The 25717-nt window shown below is 40.3% G+C and overlaps 1 protein-coding gene across 5 annotated transcripts in view; it reads right to left on the minus strand.

The window, feature by feature from the left end:
• Positions 1–25717, minus strand: part of ALCAM (activated leukocyte cell adhesion molecule) — a 115284-nt gene that overhangs the window by 22249 nt on the left and 67318 nt on the right. For all 5 annotated transcript variants that reach the window (XM_054628141.2, XM_077174399.1, XM_077174397.1 and 2 more), the window contains exons 2-6: positions 13221–13321; positions 10262–10481; positions 6182–6246; positions 5720–5807; positions 4713–4895 (exon numbers count right to left, since the gene is read on the minus strand). In XM_054628141.2, coding sequence (XP_054484116.2) covers positions 4713–4895; positions 5720–5807; positions 6182–6246; positions 10262–10481; positions 13221–13321 — 657 coding nt within the window. The remainder of the gene's footprint in view (positions 1–4712; positions 4896–5719; positions 5808–6181; positions 6247–10261; positions 10482–13220; positions 13322–25717) is intronic.

Below are 25717 nucleotides of genomic sequence, written 5' to 3' on the forward strand. Positions count from 1 at the left end.
ACTATGCATACGATATTCACTGCCCAAGAAAATGCAATTTTATCATCCCGCAGCTGAAAATATTTGCATGTGTAGATCTTTTTATAAAAGAACCTGAAGTTAATCACACTTTCTATATTCTTGCCAATTAAGTGCAAAGAACTCATATGACATAAAATTCATTTTTATTCTCCAAAATACCTGTAACTGAAACAGCAATGATTACAACTATGTCATGTGCTTTAAAGCAAAAGAAATCCTGATTAGTATGAACCATTTCATGGTATGATTTCATTATGAGGGATTAACTTGTCCTCTGCAAAATTCCCTATTTGGAGGACCGCAGCAATCAGAAAAACAACTGAAGCTCTCAACACCATGTATTAGTACTAGATAATAGCCTTCTGGCATTAAAAAGAAATAAATATGAACTAAGCAACTATGTTCAGCCTATTCTATATGCTGATCACTAGAGGCTTTCAGAAAGATAAATCTGGTGAACATAATAGGACCCTTAGCATAGTCAACAGAACACTAAATGTAACATACTTCTGTCATGTTCACTGAAGTTGAACTATAACTTACATTTTACTTTCATAATTTTTTTAAAGCAGAGTATTCTTTAGCAGATGCTATTATTTCTAAGCAGAGGCCTAAACATAATTTTTAGAAAACAAAGTAAAATGAACGAAATTAAAATAATATGGGCAGATAACTCTCACTATTCTAATGTCAAAGGATAAATAAAATTCCATCAAAGATGCCAGTCGTGCATTAAGATACAGCACAGCGCATCTTATTAGACACTAAAAAAGTCTCCCCAGCAGAGAAAGCCCTGGCTGACAGGTGATTTTGTGTGTTTAATGAAGCGTGTGCTGCACAGCCCTCCCACCCTCCAGGCACTCCTCACGTCAGTCTCCTGCAGTGGCGTTTCTCAGCACCAGGAGCTGCCTTCCACTGCAGCCCCGAGAGCCCTAACCCAGCCCAGCTCCTCACCCTCCCCAGGGCTGGATTCCAACCTGCCACAGCCTCCCTCCTTCAGAGCCTGCCTCCCTTCCCATGGAAGCACCAACATGACCAAACAAGCTTCTACCTCAGCACCTTCAGAGCTGAAGCACAACTTTGCCTGCTTGGAAAAGGGAAGTGCAGCGTCCCTGCTGGTGTGGAATACAAGAGATGCAATGAGGTAGCTGGCCAGGAATGCCATGCATGCCCCTCTTGGTAACTGCTGGGCCAAAAAACTCAGTGTCAGGGGCTGCTGCAACATGTCTTTCCTTCAGTCAAGTTTATGTTAAGGTAAAGTTATCATGAAGAATGTCTAGATATATCCTGGAATTGCTTAGGCTTTGTCTTGGGATTGAAATGGGAGGAATTAATAAAGAGAAAGACTTTAACTTAGAACATTTTTTTCCCCACAGAGATAAACAGAACTGGATTAATAATGGACACAGTTAAACAAAAATTACATTCTTGCAAACCACCAGGCTTTTCTCTAGAAATATCCTATCCTTCTATCTACAGTAATCAACCAAGAGCAAATTTTAATTTAATTTGCTAAACTAGAAAAAAACCCCAAGCATACAGAAGCAAAGCCCACTTTAACTGCTGTCTGAGAGGAAGAGGCCATTCTTCTGAGGGCAGCCTGAGAACAGGAAGATGGTGCCCAGTGCCATGCAGAGTGGCGCCTGGTATGAATAATGTACTCCCCTGCTTTCACTAAGAAACAGGAGCAGCCTGGTGAAGGCACCTCTTGCCTCTCAGTGGCACACATGCCTGACTTGGCCCATCTTACTTGGTGCTTTTGCAAATCTGAGATTCTGCTTTCTACAACAGCAAAATTCCAGGAGCCAGCACCAAAAGGCAGCCATTTAGTAAATGAATGCTGCTATCCAGAGCTGCCCCAGCCACTGTGCCATTTCAAAGAAAACACCAATGCTGGAGTGTGAAGTGTCCTTGACTCTAATCTGTTATGTAAAGCAGTTTATCCATAACAAAACAAGCACCTAACAGCAGGGCATGACTGGGAAGCCTGCCTGACAAACATTATCTTTTTACACTGATTAATGCTGAGCAGAATGCTACATAACTGGAGTCTAGATGATTAAATAGCTGAGATAATATCTAAGTGTCCAGCTCCAAGACTCCTCTCCCAGTACTCCTTGCTTTCAGTAGCTTCTTTGCTTGCAGCTGCAAAAGCAAGCATGTAACTGCTGCTATCTGAGCTAAATTATCCTAATCCAAGTAACATCCAACACAGCAAGAGCTAATTCACTCTTTTTCTCATACTAGGTTACAGTGGCTGGCTTCTTCCAGGATGTGAACTAGCTATTAAACACTTGAGTACTAAAGACTGCATAAACTCAATGCAAAAGATAAAGTAAAAAACCAAAACAAGCAACAAAACATTTCTTAGATCCTGACTGAATAGAGATATCTTAAAAAAAAAAATCTTCTGAAGGCATAATTCTAATCACACTCTCCCCATTTCTTTAGGAGAAATGGATAAATTGCAAGGAATGAGCAGCAAGTCTTTATGATTTGGTTCTATTGCTTTAGGGATGCAAAATATCAGTTTTGACAGTCAACCTAAAATAAAAAAGGCTGAACGACTTCCATTTCTTAAGCATCAAGTCTGCCATTTTTTAAATCTGCATTATATTTGACTCATTAAAAAAAATCACAATTATTGAGAAACTACTTAGGGAACACTGAACTAAACTAAAAAAGCAAAATGAAATCAGATGGGTCATTACCATCAACTAACAGCAGTCATGAAATGCATCTGTTGAAGCTTGGACATCTATTAATAAAGAATTTCATAAATTAATTTGGAGATGCATTTATGCAGAGTAAGGAAGTGAAGTTACAGCAGGTGAGAATACTCAGAAAGAAAACTGTAACTCCACACTCCAAAGCCAAAGTTCATACCTGAGGCCTCTCCAGGACTGAAGAATGTGCCTGTCTCCCAATATTTGATAATTAGCAACACACTGCTGGAATTAATTAAATTGTGTGTTACTAGACCAGGACTAGAAGAGCTAGTTTATCAAACATTAAATCTTTATACAGAGGGCACACTACACGTGGCCAGTGACCATCCCAGAGCCACACAGGCTTTTTTTCCCTTCATATTGGCTAGTTCTTACTTGCAAGTGCATGTAGTACACACACCACAGAAATCTGGAACAGCCTTACCCTCAACAGGTGAAGTGGCCCCAGTGCATGAAAGCAGAGGGGAAATGAGGACAGCACAGCATCTCTTGGCAAATAATAGCAACAAATGCTTTCTGGTCCTTACATTTCTTTCCTGGGAACATCTGCCATGCACAGCAAGAGTTATTCATGGTGATGGGGCTCCACAAATGACAGAAAACACCATGGTGAAATTTCGTACCCAGCTTTAAAAAGCACAACAACAAAAAAACCCAAACAAACGAACAAAAAAACCCAAACAAACAAAAAAAAGAGAGAAATGTCTCTAGCTTTAAATTGATAGGATAGGTGTTGGCAGGCTTGAAATGCCTATGGGTAACAGCTGTCCCAGAGGTTTCCCAGAGGTTTTCTTCTTTGGTTGTGCTGCCTGTTGACTTCAGATGAAACCAAAGACCAGCTGCTCCAAGGTTTGGTTTTATTTGATCAAGGTCAAAACAGATCCTCTACCCTGCAGCTCAACAAACTTTACCTGTAGAGGAAAAGCAGCTATTGCCTAGGCAGAACACACATGGCACTTCCAGCCCATGGCCTTTGTTTTCAAGGCAGTGGTGCACCCACACTACTTGGAGAAATTGAGTGCCTTATTGTCTTTGTTTGCAGTTGGATTACACAGTTGTCATACAGCACATTGCTAGGACACAGATGCTTGACTGTACACTTAGACCCTATAATTCCCAAAACAGGGACTCATCTTTTATAAGATGAGGTACTAGAAGTGTGCAGAGAGGTAATACTCAACTGGACATATTGTCTGTCTCCTGTTCCTCTACATCCTGCTGTGACCTGCTGCCTTCTACAGTCCTTCAGAAGTGTCATTTTACACGACTTTGAAAGGTCTCTTCCCCTGGTCTCTAAGTGCTGCCACCTCCTCTGATCTTTCCTTGCCAACAGCCTGTTTTGTTTATTCAAAGGAACATTATGATTTCCACATCCGTCGGTAACACAGTAAGAAAACCGCTTTAGAATTCAGTCCAGTTAGAAGCAATTATTTGTACATATTTTTTACTCAAAAGTCTACCAATATTCAAATTATACATTTTAAATGTAAAACACAGCATCTTACAGCTGTAGAGAAGCATTTTGTGAAAGGTAGACAGCCAGCATTAACTGCTTGGTGCTGACTCTGAAGAGATGAAAAATATTTGAGTTTACTAAAAACTGTATTGTGTATTTACTGCATATTTCAGGGGACACAGAACCACTTTTATCAACCACTATAACTTCTCTTAAAATTCTCAAAAGCCTATTTCACTGTAGCTTTTTATGGGTATCACTTTTTTCTTGTCAATGAAACCTTGATATTCATTATTCCATTGCTAGGAAAAATGAAATCTCAGGTAAATCTGAAGATAATAAAAATTACCTTGGCAATGTACTCAGACCTTCTTGATGCAAATCAGTTTTGAAGAAACCATTTCAATAGCCAAGCACTCTCTAATTTTGTAAACTGTTTCTGATTTTGCTTTCCCCTGCCCTGGAGGTAGATTTTGTACAGCAAAAGATGCTTTTTGATAACTTACAGTGAACATCAAAGACAACTGGTTCAGACTGTATTGTTTTCTGGCCAGATGGTCCATAGTAAGTCACAATGCAAGAGAACTTGGCATTTACATCTTCCTTTGTTGGCATGTACTGAAGAGACGATGTCATGGTGAAGAGTCCGGTTGTTCTGTCCACCATCTTTTGCAGATTTATGACCACAACTGAAAAGGAAATAATGTTTCAGAGTCACACACACAGGATTTGAAACCTTTTTCCTGTATGTTGTTGCCTGTTCTGCATTTGAGATCAGGCTGCAAACAAACATGTTACCCAAGAGATTGTACACTTTTCTTCCAGTACTGCCACTGAAGTATACCAGGAACATTTTACCAACAACATACTCCTAACCTACCTAATATTTTAAATCAAATCTAAACAAAAAACTAGTTGCAAACTGGTGGGTTTTTTAATACAAATCAGCCTAATTTGTAAGACAGAAAGAAAGCCTCAAAAATGATGGCAAAAAATTTAGGATCAAATTTATTTTTTAATTATTCTCAAATTTATAAGGAAGGAAAAATATTGTAGCCCTATTGGTCTATCAAAGTTGAAAAGAAGGGAAAAAAATAGTTATCCTTACATATCCTGGAAAATAATTAGTTGTATAAGATGATGGTGTGTGTAGTCCAATACACAATATTGTACATGTATGAAAATGAGACAGTTAATACCTTATAAGAAGTTGGAAATCAGATACAGGTTTTTATTAGTTACATAGGCTCAAAAACAGCTTTGGGATATCATTAATAAGGGCAATTCTCCTCCCTATGATGTGTACTTAAAACTGGAACTAAAAGAGAAAGATTATGTGGTGTAGCTTGGGTACTCTGAAAGGCCTGAACATCTCCCTCCAGCTGTATCTTTCCATAGGAGCAGTTTTTCTCAAAGGAAGAATACATTGGAATAAGGCAGAGCAACCCTTATAAACACTTCATGCATACAGCCCTGTGTGGATCCAGGGACATTGGCCATTCCCAGCACATACCACCATCGACGGGCTGCAGAACTCTCCCATTTTTGTACCACGTGACGTTGCCCTCGGGATAGCTGTCCCTTGAAATGCACTCCCCGAGCTGCAAAGCAGACAGGAATTAGCCACTTGCTTTCTCCACTAGGCTTTGACATAATTCTGGTTTTACTTACACCATTTTGGGTCAAAAGTTCTAGAAAGTTCAAATTCTTATCCTTAACTGCTTTTCTTAAATACGGCACATCGAATCAGTGAGGTATGATTTGGAAGAGGGTGGTGGGTCTGAGATCAGGGTGGCCCTTGTTTGCAGATCAGGCAGGAATAAACAGAGTAGTGGCAAGGAACTGCTCTGTGCTCAGCTACAGACTCACAGACAGGTGTTCATTCACCCCTTGGAGCCATCACCTCTGTCTGGGCTGTAAAGGGACTTCAGGCAGCTGTTGGGAACATAACTGTGAGGGAGAATGCTGCTCTTACCATTTGTAGCTTCTCTGTTTCTAAGAGGTTTGCTTGATGTAAGATTTCTGGTGGAGAGGGTTGTTCTAAAACATAAATAGGATAAAAGTACTGGTTGAAGGGAGCACAAACAGCTGTTTGAAAATCAAAAAAAATACTAAAAATATGTGGACTTTTGAAATGAAACAGAATAATCTAGCCTGATACAGTCTTACCTACATTTCCCCATTAAAAGAAGAAAGCGTGAAGTATTTTTATTTCAATATTAGCAAAAAAAAAAACAAAAAAAAAAAAACAAGAGCAAACTCTCACTTTAAATGTTTCACACCTTCCATAATGAATTCCATGTACTCTGACAATACATCTTTTAGCCAGACAGACTAGTTCACCACCCAGGAGGAGAGAACCTGATCTGATCTATTGATTTATAGGATACACATGCTGGAGAAGGAGCCAGTAGCACAGAAACTGTAGCCAGAAAAAAGCAGCTTTCCTGCAGATATTACTGTAGCTGAGCTGTCAACATTATAAAGGAACAAATTCAACCTAATCATTCTTCTAATGTTTATTTTTCCTAACTGGGATTATTACATTTAAGAAATTCAGATGATAGAGAAAAGTGTAATTATTTTAACTGATTCTGTGTTAGTTATGACTCTCTTAAAAAAAATAAACTCTTTTCCAGTGCCAGTTAGTCTTCTTACTTACTTTTATTATGGTAGATGGATCTCTTAGCTTGCCAAAGTGGAGGATCTATCAGTGTTTCCATCATAAAAGACTACTTTCTAGGGACTATATAACTTGTCTCTTAAAACAGTTTGGCCTGAAGCCTGGAATGCAAATTTTTATCTCCAAAAGAGACAGTTTTCCCCACAATTTTAAAAGAAGAGGGGAAGAGTGAAGGGAAAAAATAAATCAATGTCTATACAGTCAAGGAAAGGCTCTACACCCTATCTGTACTGCTTAAACAAGCATACTTTTCCAGACTGAAACATTCTTAACCATGCCAGTTTACAGAACCCTTTCCCCAAATCAAGCTTCCTATGAAATACTGCATGTCTGTTGGTAATTCCAGCCCTAAGTGAACTTCACCACTGTCTTGCCAAAGTCTCTACACACACTGCTGAAGCTGCTGATGTGCAGATGCCCTGCTCCTGTTGTCACAGAGGTAGCAAGCCTGTGTGGTTTTTTCCCAATAATCCATTTTACTTGTGTGCGTGTTTACGTGCAAATGCACAAATAATTTCACTTGAATGACCACCCCAGGATGGAACAAAATCAGATCAAAAGGGAAATGAAAGTGAATAAAAGAAGCTATTCATCTGACATCTTTCAAAAAACTTTTGCTTGTGGCAAAAAACAAAACCAAACAAAAGACACAGTCAAAGCTATACACTAGGACCATCATATTTTCTTCAAAGGACTAATAAAGATTTTTATTTTTAGGAGATATACACATGTTTATTTCTCTTTTGTTAGCTTTAAAGGAAAAAGGTGGATCTTTTCCATATATGAACCTATCAAGGAAAAATTATTTTCACATCAATTCAAGAAAACATGGTTTTACAAAACCATCAACAGGCCTTCTGGGTCAGATTTTTGAGTCCCATAAACAGGGGTAGTTGCCTGCCTGTCCCAGTCACCAGCTGATCAAGCCACGACACCTTCCCCCACCTCAGCCTTGCTTCCTTTTGTCTCTCATCTCCCCCAGGCCAGGTTGGAGAAGACCCCAGTTTTGGTGTGTTGGACACCCCTGCCCCGCAGTGATCCTGGGAGGGGAAGGGAGGCCTCCCTGCTCTGCAGCTGCTGAGTGGGGCTCTCCCCATTCTGGGTGCCCTGTGACTGAGCAGGTGTTCCAGTTGAGAGGCTGCCACCTGCTCTCTGTGAGCAGCCTCCAAAGGAAACGCTGCTGCCAGATCCCCGCAGCCGCTGCACGTGCACCAAGGTAATTCACTGTAAAACACCCGCTTGGCATTTACCAGCTCAGCGTCTGAAGCGAGGGAAAAAATTTAAACTTGGCAGCAAACCTCACTTTGGTGGGTTTGCAACTTCAGCATGCTGCTTATCTCTCAGCTTAAGAGCTTGCCAGAGTACTTTGCAACTCTATATAGCCTTATAATAGAGGGGAAAAAGAGTTCACTGCCTACAAAAGCCAAGCGCCAGTGCAGCAGGACAGCAGCTCCCGTCTGCTGGGCTGCCCTGCTTTGGAAACTGGCTGTTTAATTCACAAAAAAGTTGCTGACAGGATCCATCTGGAAAGCTGGTAGTGCTTGTTTGAGTAGTCAGTGAGAGAGACTAGCAGGTGGTACCTGCACATTGAGCCATTTCAGCTCCTCAGTCCTGAGACAATCAGGTAGCACAGCTGAGGACAGAACAAGCTCCAGCAAAACCCAGAATCAGTCATGATTTCTGGGATGCAGCTGAGTTTCAGGTGCATGAGATTCTGGTTTATGAGGGTCACACTGCAGCAGCCTAGCTCTGTACCTGTTGCTCCATGAGTTAGAAACTCCCCTCATTAAATAAATGAAGCTTGCCAGCTACTCTTAATTCTTCTGCAATTAAAGCAAGCAAGTGAGCAACTAAAAATGAGAACTTAAAAACCAGACTCAAGAAAATTAAATGCAAAGAAATGTTAAGAGAACCGTAAATAAAGTTGTGAATGCAAAGCAAAGAAACACAAAGGTAATTTTTCTTGAAGCGCTAAGTTGGCCATATTACATGCGTGGCATCCTCCCTTCTTATCTTCCTTAGTAAATAGAAGCTTCCTCTATTAGAATTAATGCACGGAATAAACCAGACAAGCTGTGCTCCATGGCTGAGTTAGCATTGTGTTAATGCTTAGTAGAGTACACAGTAATTCAAGCAGTTAGTGTTTCATTTTACCATATACCACTGCCTCATCTACATATTTACTACTGTGCAATAAGTAAACATGATAATTCTTTATCATTTCCTCTGAAGCACTGTGTTTACTATGCGTGCTCTGAGCACACTCCTCCCTGTTGTCATTAATTCAATTGTTCTTGCAGTCAAATTGAAAGTGAAACGAGGGAATTACTATTGGCTCCTAATCTTGCTTTAAACTCATTTATGTGACTGACAGCATAGATATCATTAAGGACTCCCTGGCACCTTCTACCTGAGAAAAGCAAAAGGCTGCCCTTCCAAACATGAATTTGTGTTCTTCAAGCACAGTGTGATCTCTTTGAAACTGCCCATACTCACAGTCAGCATGTTCCCACAACAGACTTACTCTGACTGTACAAATCTGTGCCTGAAGGGCAACAAAGGCCAAAAGCCATATAAAAACATGAAGCTAAGGAAGATAAGACACTGCAGTCACAGCCCTGTGTCTCTCAAAAGCCACAACGGATACCCCCCTAGGCTGACTCGGGGTTTGATGGATTACACTCCTGCTCTGAATCAGCACCAGGAAGGGACCAGGCTTGTGTGAGCTCTGAGCTGGGCTGTGCCTCACAGGGCTGGGGTTTGCACTGCAGACCAGCCTTGCCATCAAGCTGTGGTGAGAGCAAACACTAATGAACCTTGCTGTGCTCTAGGAGAGAACAGCAGACTGGTACTTCCCCTTCCTACCATCCAGCAGGGGACAAAACAAGCATTTGGGGCTGGTGGATGACTTTCCAGCCTCTTGCTCTCTCCCTCACAGTGTGTGCTGTTGCACAGTAGCTGCTCAGAGCCGCTTCAAACCTCCCCCCTGAAATAATCCTACAGACCGCACACAGTTAATGTTTCCCTCCTGCAGAAAAATTTGCTCTGAGAACAAATGGAAAATAATCAATGCTAATTTTACATTTTTCATTTCCAAGGCCAAATGACATCACATAAGTGAGTCATTATCAAAGCCTAAAATTCTCTTTGAGCCAGCACTTATCATGAATAAACTGCAAGTGCAGGCAGTCCTGTTACATAAATGCCACCAGTAGATTACATTTTTGAAAGCTGCAGAAATTTGCTAGTCTTAGTAATTTACTGAGCCAAACTTACTTTCTTGGCTTTAATCCTGCCTTAAACAAAAGTTTCTGCAATTTATGATTCAGATGCTGATGAATGTTAATGGTAGTAACAACTAGATTTACTTACTGAAAACTTTGACTATCGTCGGCTCTTCGGAAACATCATCTTCTGTAACTAGCATACATACAAATCTCTTTTCATCACTGATTCTTGCATTCTTGATGGATAATGTATAGTTTTCTGAGAGACTCAACCTGTCCTTGTAGTCTGGCACATCATCATACTGTACATTTTTTTTTGTTGATGATCTGAAGGCAATAAATACTGGAGATCCATTTGGCATTTCCTATAATAAAAGGATAAACACCTATATTTTGCATAAACACTCATTTAAAAGTTCCTGAAAGTTTGCAATTGGTACAAACATATAATTAAAAAAAAATCTGCAAACTATCAGATGGCTTTTTTTTTCCTGATTAATTTCTGCTATACACAGAAGAAATTCAGTGTAATAAGATCTAGTTTAAGATTGCCACAGTACACATTGAGAATATCATCAGTAGAAATTATTTCAATCCTTTGGCTCAATCTCAGCATAGCAAAGGGCTTTTTCTGATAAAAGGTGGTGGTTTTGGAAGCACTTGCCAAAAATTTGTCTGTATGAAAAAGTATTTGAAATAAAAGCATGTGCGAGCTAGTCTCAACAGCTCCAATTTCCTTTTTTTCATTATTGTTTCACATATTCCCACTGTTTATTGGGGATACTTAGACTTCATTTCAAATGCAGGATTTAGTCAGGCATAACTGTCTATTTTATTTTAAATTAGTTCTTACCTTTTTTTTTCCCTTTGTCTTTAAAGAACCCAAGAGCTTGTAGATGAGAATACACATACAATCAAATATTGCTAATTGCAAAGTATTGTTTTCTAGACATCCTTCTTATGCAGCTGCCATCCCAAGAAGGAATACAAATTTGATAGCCTTGCACAAATCCTTCATATTAAAAAATATAATTATTATGAGGGACAAAGTTAGAGGTGCAGTTCTGCAGGATTTGATTCCTTCCTCCTTACACAAACACATGAACAGAGCAGGGACAGACAGTGTCTGCCTTTATTTAAAGAGAGGTGAAACACTGATTCTATCTTTATGTTCAGTATTGTGCCGGGCACTGGAGAAGGTTTTAATTCTCTTTTATCCCTTATACCTTGCAGCACTGATGTTAGTAGTGTTCCCAGCACAACATCTCAGCTGGACTGCACACTCCACAAAGCCCACAAAAAATGATGATGCTGTGACAAGATGAGTGGTGTCAGAGCTGGGCAGGGAGCAGGAGGCATCAGCTATCAGCTGCTTGTGAAGTTTAAATTCCCTTACAGCCTTTCTCCCTCTCCTACTTTTAACTCTTGGATTTGTCTAATGTTTGTCACACATAAAACACTGTCTTGACTCAATACTCCTGACAAGAGCTTGGCTGTCAAGTGCAAATGAGCTCCTAACTTCTGCAGCCCACCCAGCTGCAAGCACACACAGGGAGACATTGAAGTGAGCAGCAGCTGCCATGGTTCAACTCTCCCAGTGCCTCCAGGTTCCCACCAAGAACACAAATTGCTCCTCACAATGCAGCAGAGGAGAAAACAGAGTTCATCCTTCTTCCAGTGAAATAATCACCTGATTAAAAACCTAATCCAACCCTCTCTGTTGCCATGCTGTGAGCTGCCCTGGGAGAAAAGGTACCACTTTCTCTTGGTTGTGTGGGCTGTCAACAATTTCATACAACAGCAACTTAGATAGGCTTCTTTGTATGTTAGGTTTCGCGTCCCTTTCCATTCAGAAGAAGCTGCAACATCTCCACTGGCTGCTTGGTACTTGTCCAACACAGACAATCCAAATGCAATGGAAAGAGATAATGCATTTTGTTTTTTTCAGAATATCCTTGCATCTTCAGAGAGACAGACTTGTGTCTTCCCCGGAAAAGTCAGCAGACTGAAAAAGATACTGAAAAATGTAGGCACTCCATCTTCTGAATGCTCATGTGAAACAGTTTTACTGTCCCTTTTTGAGGAAACACTCTCCCCAAACTTTTGACTTCATTTCCTGAAAAGTGTTTGCAGGAAAAGAATTATTGAGTGGATGTGGGCGACAAAAGCTGCAAACCTGAAGATAAAAAGGAAGGAGCTAGGGGAGAATAGGACACCCTCCAACACTGGCAGATCTTTCTCCTATAAAAAATAGGCTGGTGGATGCCATTTGCGAAAAGAGAGAGAACTATATAATTTTAAATCCACTAGAAATTATCTATTATTGCAGGTGCATTTGATTTGAGAAAAAGAAATTTAGATGAAATTCACAGAGGCAGGAAAACCATTTGTCTCAGTACAGTTTGAAAAGCAAAAGGGGTTTGAAATCCCAGCATTTTTATCCAGAAATGGTTCCAGGTTTCCTTTACTTTGATATGCTGATCCTCCTTATGACCTGGGATAGTGATCCTATACAGGAGAAATTCATCCTGTGGTGCTCCTGCAGGCTGACCAGCACACACCTAGAGAACACACATCTTTTTGCCCCTGTTCCCTGCCAGAAATGGCAGAGTGAAACCACCAGCAGCGCTCCCAAGGTCAGCTCTGCTCTCTTCTCTGCTGTGCATTGAGCACAACAAAGCCTGAAACAGATCCCTGTGACTGTCAGATCAACCACAGACAGGGACAGTGCTTTTTCCCAGGGATGGAGCACGCTCTGCTCCAGGCAGCCGACTTCAAAAGTGTTCAAATGTACAGCGATGGCTCTTGTCAAGTGAGCAAGACACCACGGCGTAACATGCCAGATCTCTAACACAGGTTGGCAGAGAACTCCTGAATAATTATTTCTCTTGAACAATGAGATTAATTCCTCAGACCTCTAATCTACACTTGGCAGAAATTATACCGCTTGGAATCTTGCAGTCTTACAAACACAGGAATAAATGGCTTCATATGTGAGGCAGAAATCCTAATGTTTGGAATCTTAAAATCTCTCTAACACACATACAAAAAATACACATCATCTTATAACAGCTCTAATAAATATAAAGATAAGATATACTTACATATTTCCATTTTCCAAACATAAGACCATCTGGTACTTCTAGAGGACAAGGCATAGTAATAGTGTCTCCATATATTGCATTTACTGTGTACAATCCCAGAGCTAGAGGAGAAACAGAAGAGAGGAAACAATTTTAAGTGTTTTCTTGAATTCCCATTGATAGCTAATATTTGGTTCATCCCTGTTGTAACAGCAGCTCCTTTGCAAATGGTTATTTTCCAGCATGTAGGATTTATCCTCCAACCTATAACAAAACAGAATTCCTATCACTAAATTTGTTAAGTGAGTTTTATGACCTTTTTGGACCCATGCTTCCTGCAAGAGTCAATGGGAGCCAAGCGGATTTCCAAATAGGACTGCACATGCTCAATCAGATGAATATCTACACTACAGTCAGGATTGTCTCAAACTTAAAATGTACAAAGGGAAAATCCCTAAACCTTTATTTCCTTCATCTGAAAAAATATCCTGGAGAGGTTCCATTGCAACACAATATTGTGAGGAAGCCAGCAAAGAAATTATACTCTGAGTGCTACATAACATTTAAAACATAGGAAATGATGACAGAAATGGGAATGATGATATTAAAATATGTTCACTAAAACCTGGAGGGGGGGGGGTGGAAAAACCAAGCAAAAAAACCCCAAGAAAAACTAGCCTGCACATTTAGATTTTGCAAAAATGAAGTGAAATGCTTCAATGAATTATTTAAAAGTAGCTCTTTTGGAAACCTCAGCACAATGTTATTGTGCTAATGCATATAAATTTACAGAATAAAACTGACCCACTTATTTTCATTGTCTGAAACATGTGAGTTGAACAAAAACAACAGACCCTAAAGTGATGAAGTGATGAAATGCAAGGAAGCTTAAAGGGGAAGGTGTTACAAATTGGTGCATTTGCTACAATGCAACTTTGCTCCTCCTTTTCTTAGCTGCCTCTTGTTTGCTGCTCCTTGTACTGGAGACAGGTTTTGCTTCTAGTGCTTGCCCAGAGAGTGTGCTGGCTGTCTGCTCTCAGCTACACATCTGCAACTTCTGTCTCATTCTTTGCCCAGAGATTCAGGATCTCCCCCTTTGCTGTCTCTTCATTGGCAACTATAGCTTAAGGGCTTGCTGCCAAAGGAACTGTATTTAAGAGAGTGAAGTAAGATGCTGGTGATGTAGTCAGGTGTTTCTGAGGAAAATCATCCATTCTTCTAGAAACATTAATTTTTGGGAGATTCAGCCCTTCCTTTCTATAGCTAGGAAAAGAAACATGTACCTCCAAAGACCTGAGCCACAGACCCCTTTGCTTTTCCCAAGTCCTATGGCTGCTGCCTGGAGGATCTGACAATTCTATAGAGTGCATAGATGCACTCAATAGGAAGGTTTTTCCAAGGTATTGTTTTTTGTTTTACAGAAAATCATGCCTTTTCAAAGAGGCAAACACTGAATTCTTTGCCTGCAATTTAAACTAGAAAGACCCCAGAGCATTTTTCTTGCGTGAGGACTTCAGAGCTCACTGTTAACATCAGCTTGTATTTATCACGTGTATCAGAGTGACAAATGAGGCTGTGGGGCTTTCGCTGTATGATATTGAACAAAGAATCAGTATTGCAAAATCTTTCCTTAGAGAAGCTACAGTCTGGATGGCACCACATCATCAAGGCAGAAAAGCAGCCTGGAGCTTAATGGACTAAAGGAACACAGGAGATAACAGGCACCACTACTTGCACTTCTCTTAAACTTTCTTTCCTTCACTTGCCTCCCTTTCAACTAAAGCACTGGTAATCTTTCTGATTCTTGCTTAATTAGTCACAAACATGCTTTAGATGCATTATTCACACTGTAAGGACTGGATACTCTAATTTTCTATCTGGTTCATGGAGACCAGCTGCTTTCCAAATGACAATAACAGTCATTCCACTAGGTGGTGCTGAGTAAGAGCAATCTTAAAAAAAAAAATGCAAAAAGATCAGATAACTTCAATTTCATGGAAACAGAAGCAATATTTTACAATATCAAGCTACATATGGAAGTAAAATTCAAAGCTGGAATAAATTGTTCCCTTGGTCCTTCTTGCACTCATCTTCATTCTGATCACCAGGAGGGGGGCAATCCTAATTTTCATTTTTTTGCTAGAGCTAAGAAAAGCTGTCCTTTTTGTCCTTTTTTGATTGTCTCCCATGGGAGCAAAATTACAACAGACTTGCAAATATATATTGAATTAGTAAACTGGTTAGTACCTGTTCATATTCCAGCTAAGTGTCATTTAGTAATTTGAAATCTGTAATAGCATTTGGCATCACATGGATAACCAACAACCGCTCCTCTGATATGAGATAATCTTTGGTATTAGGGGAAATACTCCCTGTCATTAGAGGAAAACAAAATGACCCCCTAGGATCTGAAATGCTGCTCTCTTCTAGACACCCATTTAGCCGCTGCAGAATTGCTAAGGTAGCAAGTATACACTACTGAAGTCTCAACAAACAGCCTCATGAGGGTGGATGCAAACGTTTCTGGAGAAACTCTACAGCATTCAGAGTAGGTAACTGGTGATTGGCCTGATAAAGGGAAAGACTGACTTCTGATTTTAGAACTCTTTCAGCTGAAAGGCATTTCTTAAAATGGACAAATTCATGACTTGACATAAATTCTGCCTATACTAAAATCACACATTTTTCTATGAATTTGTTAACACCGAACCAGAAAGACAGAGGTTTTGCTTTGAATATGAACAGTCCTTGCAAGAATGAAAAAAGTCCTCCTGCAAAATATTCTTGTCCCACTTCTGTAGAAACAGATCTAGCACATCGAAGGAGTGGAAATTAATTGAATAACTGCAAATTTTCACCACAGTAACTGCAGTAATCTCCACGAAATGACCCTACCAACCTACACATTTAAGAAAAAAAACCAAACACTTCAACAGAATTGGAAATGTCTCTCTCTGTTGCTATTAGACATATTTGTAAAATGGTGGGATGAAGAAGAGAAGAAAATGATAGCTTAATGATATAACACTGCTTACCACCAACCATCATATTGTCAGGCCTCTTTACATAATTTCCAGCTCACTCCAAGAAAAAGAAAATGAAAGCAGGATCTACAAATACGTAACAAATTGCTCCATGCCCTAACACGGTGCAGGGTCAATGTCAGGGCCCTCATTTCTCATTAACTCTGCAGGAGGGCACAAAGGCGGCCGTGGGGAATTGCACTACGTCACCAGACACCATGGCCTGCCTCGCTCTATTTCTGGTGCACCTTTCTGTGGCTAATTAAGAGCTCAGCCAGCCTCCCTACGTGATTTTCAGATGTTGTCTTCTAAAACTGAGCTAGTGCTGTGAATAACACCACTAATTCAGAGGCAGGATCTTGTCTCACGTACACCCAGAGCAGCTCTACCTGCTAGGTCTGAACTACACCTATATAACTTTCCTTCCATTTCTTTACATACATAAGAGGCTTGAGAAGGCTGAGATTTACTTCATTTCCCTCTCTTTGATCCAGTGCTGAAGAAACTCTGAGCCAGATGAGACCTTTCCACACAGGTTAGAACATGGAAGAAAGCAGCAGCTTCATGAGGTATGACGGCTCAGAGAAAGATCCCGGCAGGACACTGGTAAATTGAGATGCTTTTAATTGGAGTACTTTCCATGTCCCTGTGGCAGTGCTAACTGCATCCTTCTTTGTCCTGATCTCTGCCTGTTTTTCATAATGCAAGAAACAAACAGTACCCACATCTTCAAGGGACAAAACAAAAATCTTGAACAGAAGCTTAAATGCAGAGAAGGTGCTGTTGTTATTTTAGATCCTCACCAAAAGTATGAGGCAGGTCATACTTTAGAGCAATTATTACTTTTAAATCAAGAGGATCATATAGGAGGAATGCATAGAAGGTGAGTTAAAAGAAAAAAGAGATTAGGAAGGTGATGTTTCCCCAAGGGAAATAACAAAAGCAGCCATGTTTTCCACCTCTACCTTCCGTTCGCAATATTAAAACAACTTCTTGCCACAAACACATCTTGTAAGTGCTTAGGAGTAGTATTTTTGGGACAAATGTAAGACAGAACAAGAGCTGCTCAAACACCCTCTAGATGCAAGCCCCACGTGAGACCATGAGCCTGTATCTGAAAGCTGACTAGCACAGGCACTGCCCAGGACTCGGCACTGCCATGCACAGCAGGGGAAGTCTGGGGAGCTGAACCTCCCTCAGCACCTTGGCATTCACTGATTTACATGATGTTTTACATCTACAAAAATGTCCTGTATTTTCCTTTGCACTTAATTTTTTACTGCTGATGCTTCTGCCCTGGCAGATTCAGCAGGTGCTGCTTTTTATTACACTTTCTGGACCCAAGGAGCAAAGTCTCATTACTAGAGAACAGCAGGACATGTTGGCTGCTCTGGTTCTTTGCAGCAATCAGCAGCATAAAGCAGGGGAGGTCAATTAGCAGCCTCTGCAATGGCAGTGTCCAAACTCAAGAGCTGTTATGTCTATTTAGCACCTACCTCAGAAACTGTAGTTAACTATTTTGGAAACTCTACATTAGGATTAACACTCCAAATCTTTTCTCCAGGTAGCCCAGACTAGCCTGTACTGAATATAATCTGTGAGGTTATGAAGCTTTGCTTCATTAAATAAATATTTTATTAAGTTGCTATTTTTCTTTCTGCCCTCCACTTCCAAAAGGTATTTCAGCTATATAGGCACACACATGGGTCCTACTGGGCACCCACTTAGCTACCAGCATAAATGGCTGGTACTGACCTAAATGATTTCTTTTAGGAAACATCAGTGTTTCACAAAACCATTACATGTTCTTAAGATTGGGATGGCACCTTTTAGAATCACAGAGGTTGGAAAAGACCCTTTAGATCATTGAGTCCGACTATAAACCTAATGCTGCCAGGCCCACCACTCAACTATGTCCCTAAGCCTTTTAAAGACCTTCAGGGATGATGACTCAACCACTTTCCTGGGCAGCCTGTTGCAGGGCATGACAATCCTCTTGGTAAAGACATCTTTCCTAACAGCCAATCTAAATGTCCCCTGCTGCAACCTAAGGCCACTTCTGACTCCCATCTCACTACAATCTACATTTAGGTAGCTGTAGAGAGTGACAAGCCTCCTAGTTTCCAGACTAAACAGCTCAGCTCTCTCAGCCACTCATCACAGGACTCATTCTCTATACCCTTCACCAGCTTAATCACTCCTCATTGAACATGTTTTTATTAAAAGTAATTTTATTTTTGTTTTTTTAAAGACAAAGCAGTATATATGAATGACAGCTGGGTGTTGGTACAATACAAAAATGTATTAGAAAAAACCTCTCCTGCTTTGGAGAAAAAAAATAAATTAGGAGAGTTTACAAAATCACAGACTGATTGAGGTTGGAAGGGACATCTGGAGGCAACTGGTCCAACCACCCTGCTCAAGCAGGGCAATCTACAGCCCTGACCTACAGCTGTCCAGGACCCCATCCAGATGGCTTTTGCACATCTCCAAGGAAGAAGACACCACAGCCTCCCTGGGCAGCCTGCGCCAGTGCTCAGTCACCCTCACAGGAAAGGTGTTTCCTGATGTTCAGAGTAACAGACTCTGCTTCAGATTGTGCCCACTGCATCTTGTCTTATCACTGGGCATCACTGAGAAGATCCTGTCTATGTGTTCTTTGTATCCTCCCTTCAGTATTTGTACACACTGGGGAGACTCCCCTGTGCCTTCCCCTCTCGAGGCTGAGCAGTCCCAGCTCTCTCAGCTTTATCCTACAGGGGAGGTGATCCAGTGGCCATTCCCTGGACTCTCTCCAGAATGCCCATGTCTCTCATACAACAGGGCTCAGAAAGGGACATACTGCTCCAGGTGTGGCCCCACTAGCTCTGAGCAGAGGGGAAGGATCACCTCCCACAGCCTGCTGGCAGTACTTCCCTAATGCAGCTCGGACTCTCAATAGCCATCTTTGTGCAAGGGTACATCACTGGCTCCTGTTCAGCTCTGTGTCTTCCAAATGATCCTCTCTCCAGAGCTGCTTTCCATGCTGTGTGGACTCCTCAGGTAGGGCTCAACTTCTAACTACTCCTTCTCCCTCTCTTTTCATTGCCTGGCAAAGTCACTTTTTCAGTAAGTCATTTAGTAGGCTTTCAAGACTTTCACAATAGCGGAAGAAGACCATATGCAGCAAACATGTCACGCACCTTTTATTTCACCACCTGTGCCTGATAAAATCAGTCGAAAAACACAACAAAACCTATAATTTTTTGTTTTTTATTTTTTTTTGCTGAGCCACAACAGCCGGGGAGGCAAACAGCACCCAGCTGCCATTTTCTCAACAAGCTCATCCTTGTGATCCAGCCCGCTCTGCTGAGAACAAGCCTCTCCACATGAGCTACAACAGGCAGTCCTATGCACAGCTCACACAGTGCTCATTAATTTTCTGACATAGCACAGAAAACACAAGATACACTCCAGGATGTCAAAATACTGTTAAAGCAAGTAAAAAAAAAAAGCGCTCATGTTATCAAAACTCACATGTAAGACGTCCCTCATTTCAGCTAGGTGGGTATAATAATTTGTATGCTGGGCATGAAAATAGGGAAGCAGGGCAAACATTTCCAAGAAAATTCAAACAGTGATTATCTTCACGGTACAAATATGATTAAAAACAATGGTGCATGTGTTTGTTAATATGTTATCTGATACAGGTTATAGAAACAATGTATTATTCCTTATCTCAACCTATTCAAATAGTGAAATAAACCCACACAAGAGCAACTAGCTCATCAAAAGGACCATTAGTTACAAAGAATCATCAAAAGTATCCAAGAGGGAAACTAATTGTACATAAACATATACATGAGTATTTAATGCACCAAACACTTTTAAAGCAACATAACAGAACTTGCTGAAGGGTCTCTTACACTTTATCACAGTATTCCTTTAATTAGTTTTAACCCTGAATAATATTAGAGCCCAGGCAATTTTAACACCAAAGGAAAAAAAAATCCTTTTTCAACTTATAAGCACTGATGGAACAGACAGCAATTACCCTTCAGAATACAGACTGCTAACTTGAGCTCTTTGAAGCTGTGAAGTTAACTTGCACATTTGGGACTGGTTTTGGTTTGTTTTGGGTTTTTTTTTTTTTTTGGTGGGGGGAAGGGGAAGAGGGAAGAAAAGGGAGAAGACCCAGCTGAAAACCTGGTTGTGACTCTGGAAGATGCTGAGCTGCTTTTGACAAGCTTGTCAGATAAACACTTCCTTAACTCCAGTGACACAAGCAGCCAAACCCACACATAGAGGAGCACTTATGTACTTAACACTGATCTTGGCAAGTACTTCAGCAGGCTAGAGAAATGGGGCTTGGCACCCAACAACATTAAGGCACTGGACAGTGCACACCATGAAACAGGCAAGCTATTTAAAGCTAAAGAGATACTGAAAGCATCAGAGAGTAGGCATTAGATGCCAGCAGAATTCAGCTATCATTACCCTACACAAGCATTAAGTGTGTTCAAAAAACAATTTTTCTCCATGAATGAGGAAAAAATCCTGAAGGAAACACGTCAGCTCTTCAGAAGTCATCTTTCTTGTGAATACTAACAATTATGCCTTTCTAATACTGTAAAAACCAAGTGTTTTCTTTATCAGTACAAAGAAATGAGCTATAATTAGAAACTCGCTGAGATAACTTGTCCCATCTGACCAAGGCTACACGGGCTCTACCAAATAAATCAGTGAAGAAATCCTCAGCCCACTTCTTCAAGAGGACTGAGGTCATTGCATGCTTCTCACTGGTTCTTTCCTCTGTAGTTCAGCCAATCTTGAATGGCAGGGATGGACAGTTTTCCTACACATGCATATGATTTGGCTTTCTGTGGAACCTTAAGAGTGAGCTCTAGGCTTAGCCTCCATGAGTTTAGGTCCAAAATCTCATGGAGCACTTGAACCACAATTTTAAAAGTCCTACATGGTGACCATACAGAGCTCTGAGTACTGTGTGCCTGTTCACAAACCAAACTACTCAACTGTTTTTTATTTTACTGAGAGCTACTTCTGTTCCAAGATCTCAAAATATCCAGCTGTTTCAGTATTTTGGTCACTTTTTTTCCCATTTCCCAAACCAGAAAACAGCTTTCTATCTCTGTGCTCCTTTTCTGTATGATTTTCATGCAGCCTGATTTGAAACTACATTAGCAGAAGCTTTTGGGAAGATTGAGGGAAATTTCTCTGCAACACAGAGGTTTTAGAAAGTTACGTCCTTCCAAGAGCAGATGGTTGTGTGGTGGATACTACAGTGCATAGTTTACAGGGATTATCATCACTGCAGGTTTTACCCTAGTGAGGTTCACACTGAGCATTTCCCTGAACATCTTCTGTCATCATCATTGCTAAAGCACTATGCTAGAGAACATACAGAAAAAAAGCTTTTCATTTTGAATGTACCCAAACACCTAGATTGCATCTAAATAATGATGACTAATAATCTTTTGTCAGCTTAGTAACTTCAAATATTACATATAAAGCAATAACCATGACATTTTCCAGATCATAATCACTAAAAGTTTCTAGAATTTTTGATAGGTATGCAAAAGAAATTTGCACATAGTTATACTCCTTTAAAACGTGAATGGCCATCATAAAATGCATTATCATTGTCATTTAAAGTAAAACAGATACTGCTTTCAAGTCAGCACAGCTTTCAAATGACATAAAAGAGCTGTTTCTAGCATTACCCTCTGCAAAGCTGGAGACTAAATGAGCAGTTCAAAGCTCAGTAACTGATGCAAAATGCTACTGCAAAATGAACTACTTGTGTCAGCACATCAACCTTCCTACCGTACCACCTCAGCCTCGCTCCGGTGCCCAGCTCCATGAAGACAAGGGAAACTGTTAAGTCCAACGGCTCTGAAATAGGACCAGAAAAGCTCCACTTTTTAATCCTCTCCCTTTTAAAGCAGGAAGGCTCCAAAATCTGCTAAAGAACTGCAAGGAAAACCCATGAAAGTCACCAATGCCTTTGTAGCACATGGGCTTTGTTACAGCAAGACTTTCCTTCCGAAGAAGAAGACCTAAGCTTCCTTTCCCAAACCATCACTCCAAAACATCACCTGTGATTTCAGTGGCCTTCTAATCACACTATTTTATGGAAGCCCTAGCTTTTGGCTCAGAATTATCTAATGCTGTTTCTGGATTCAGTGCTAATCCCAAATCAGTTATATTTGTGGATTTAAATTTTCAAGTCCTTTGAGTAAATCTTACAGATTTAAAAGAAGTTACATATATAGCAATGTTGCTGTAAATAGAAAAAAAAATGCAGTGTAATTTCAAGCAAATATTTACAAATTAGACTTAAGGAACATGCAACTACCAACTAAGAAATGCTTGAATTAGCATAACACTAACAAAGACGACATTTCCACACGATCCAGGTGGAACCATATCAGAAGACATGCCCAACATTGGCAAATTGGGGTCAGCATCAGAAAACCCAGCTATGTCTTTTACCAATAGAAAAAAAGTTCTTTCCCACAGCCAATGCTGCAACTGAAAGACCACAGTTAATGACTTACTTTTGTGCAGTTTTTTACAAAACATTGCTTAGGATAGTTCCCATAATTCAGAGGAAGAGATAAAATCACTAATGTGTCTTACAAATACTTCTGCTCAAGATGTAGCCATGACTAAAGGAACTATGACCAATCTTTTTTTTTTAACACACTAAACATTTGAGAATAGTTTATTAAAATAGTTACTGACATATGGTGTGATTTTTTATGAGTGGTCAGGCACATCTGCCAGGCAAGTGAGTTATAGCTTACTAAAGTCTGATGATACAAGCTATCTGCCAAGAGATGAGAAGCAAATGTGACTCAGAGAACAGTTTCTGAGTCAATGCTGCAAAGAATTTTTACTTTAAAGGCTATACCTAATTAGGCAAAATGGGATCAACAAAGCCTTTGTGGCTTTGTGAAACTTCTCACTGTTTCTGAGGTTAGCCCCTGGCTGCTCCTGAAGCATACTTCTGATGTGCTTCTCACTAGCACTTCTAAAGCACTTCTCCTTTTGTTAAAACTACTCAAATTGGTTTTTATTTTCTCATTATGCTAGTCAGCAATGCTGATGTGTATCCAATAACTTGAAGGGACTTAAAAGTTTCTACTAAGTAAAATAAAACCTGCAGCTCAAAAACAATTGCCTAAGAATCACCATTATATTCTTCCATGAATCCCTTTTTCCCTATTAAAAAAGCCAATAGACAGCATACTAAAAAAAGATCCTGTGCCTCTTGTTTCTTCATGATTTAATATTGATAGTATAGAGTATACTGAACTTCTTGCTAGTGAAGCTTAGTAGCAACTTATATTTAAAAAAATATGAGCTTTCCAAAACATATATATATATTGTATACTTATTCAAGCTTGAACAAGTCTCAGGAACAAAATCAAAGTACCATAAAGGAAATAATATTGCAAAGTATGAGGGAAGAAAAATATCATTGACCACTCTAGTTAAAAGTAAATAAATGCAGTGGACAAAAAATTAGGAATTAGGGGAAAAAGAAGGCAAGTAACACAAAAAATTAGAAAAGGGATATAGTTAAATTAATGCCACCAGAGTCCTCGTATGCAAAGAAAACTCAACAGCAAACAACTTTCCTCCTCTTCTAAGCACTTTCCTCCTGTGAGTAGTGTCCTTTCTGCCCACAGTCAGAAGGAACAAGCACTTACTTACCTTCTACCCTCTAAGGTCTTTCCAAGCTGAAAATCAGTGCCTGCCAGGTTCCAGAAATGTAATTTTTTTTTTAATCATGCCTGTTGTCCCTCTACTTCAAATAATGATCTGCTTTGTCAAGGAACCCTAAAACACAGGAAGAGGCCAGATCTCTCCTATTGACTGTTCCAGGCCTGCAAATGTACCTCTCTCCATCATCTGCACTGTGGGTGCACCCAGGCCTCTCTTCACTCATGCAAATCCACCCTAAGGTGTCCCCAGCCTCTGCCACTATAGGCTCACTATCTGCTGTATATTCATCTCTGCAACAAACAGTGTTCCCAGCAAGCAGAGAAGACCCCATGGGGAGAAGCCATCATTTTTTCCTTCTCTTTATCAGTGCTCTGAAACATATGCAAAAGATTCAGCTGTATTCCTATACACTCCAATAAGTAAGAAGTAAAACATTTGGTGAATATAAGTTTGATAGGGGACTCACAGAGGGGCACTGACACTTTGCAAAGATGGACATCCAAAATTGCACATCCAATACTGTATATCACAGAAAAGTGTTTTTCCTCCCTGCTCTTCATCAAGGCTGTAGGGTCCACAGCTCATTAACAATGTCCTGCCACATTTGCCTTACTGCAGTCACACTTTTACCAGACCTGCTGCTTGCTGGCTTTAGCAGTTATTCCCAAAGAAATCAGCTAGACTTCATGACAGAGGAAATAACAACCTGTGACCAAAATGTGTATAAAGTGTACAGACTAATTTTTTCAGTGAATGAACTTCATTTACTTCTGGTGAAAACCATACACTAATCACCTCAAAACAAAAAACCCAAACAAACAAACAAAGGCCAAAGCCTTACAGAAGATACAACTTCAGAGGGCACAGATGAAGGACAGATTTATCCTTCCATGACATGAGTGGGTGAGAAAAGCTGTACATGCTTTCAAGAGAACTTGCTGGACAGACACACCCTGCAGCTGACAATGGGCTTTTGGCTGCTCTTTTTTCCAGCTGCTTTCCCTACTGATAAGGGAGAGGACAGAGCAGGGCAGGTGAGATGAATGTAGCCTCGCCAAATCATTTTGTTACCTGGAAACGAGAGCTATCACTTCACTGATAGCACAACAACGGAGGTGTGGAAGGGAAAAAGCTCATTGAAAGTATAATGCTATAAATCCTTATGGTTTATGCTAAACTAAGTGACTGAGAGCTCCTCTGTGGCTCTCTTTAGATTTAATGGGCTCCTCACAGACAGTTTTTTAAATTTCATGGATGCCTGTAGCCAGCCTTGGTATTGGCAACAGCCTCCTGCCTTAGGAGGAAGAGCTGAAGCAGATGTGCACTTTCACCAGCAGGAGAAATCAACACCACCTTAATTTCTGAAAGTTTGTCCTTGCCTGCCTTTCTTAACCAGTACACTGAAAACTCACAGGTGTGCCAAGAGCAAAAATTGCAAGCCATATATAAAACCAAATATATAAACACAAAGTTTATACAGACTCTTATTCAATGGAGAAATGCAGACACATGGATATGGAGGCATCTGAGGCTCGTGTGACTCCAGTGCCCATTATGTCCACCTGTGGACATTACTGACATGTGTGAGGGTAGGAAATGCTGCCAAGTATCACCTTCTGCTTCCACCTCATATGAATTTACATTTCTATGTGCATATACAAACTAGCATCTGATGTGCTATCACTTTTCTGTTTTGCAAGAATTGCTTATTTTTTTTACAAAAAAACCCTCAAACCATTGCTTAATATAATTCTGCATATAGAA

The sequence above is a fragment of the Agelaius phoeniceus genome, chromosome 2 (assembly GCF_051311805.1).
Source record: "Agelaius phoeniceus isolate bAgePho1 chromosome 2, bAgePho1.hap1, whole genome shotgun sequence".
Lineage (NCBI taxonomy): Eukaryota > Metazoa > Chordata > Aves > Passeriformes > Icteridae > Agelaius > Agelaius phoeniceus.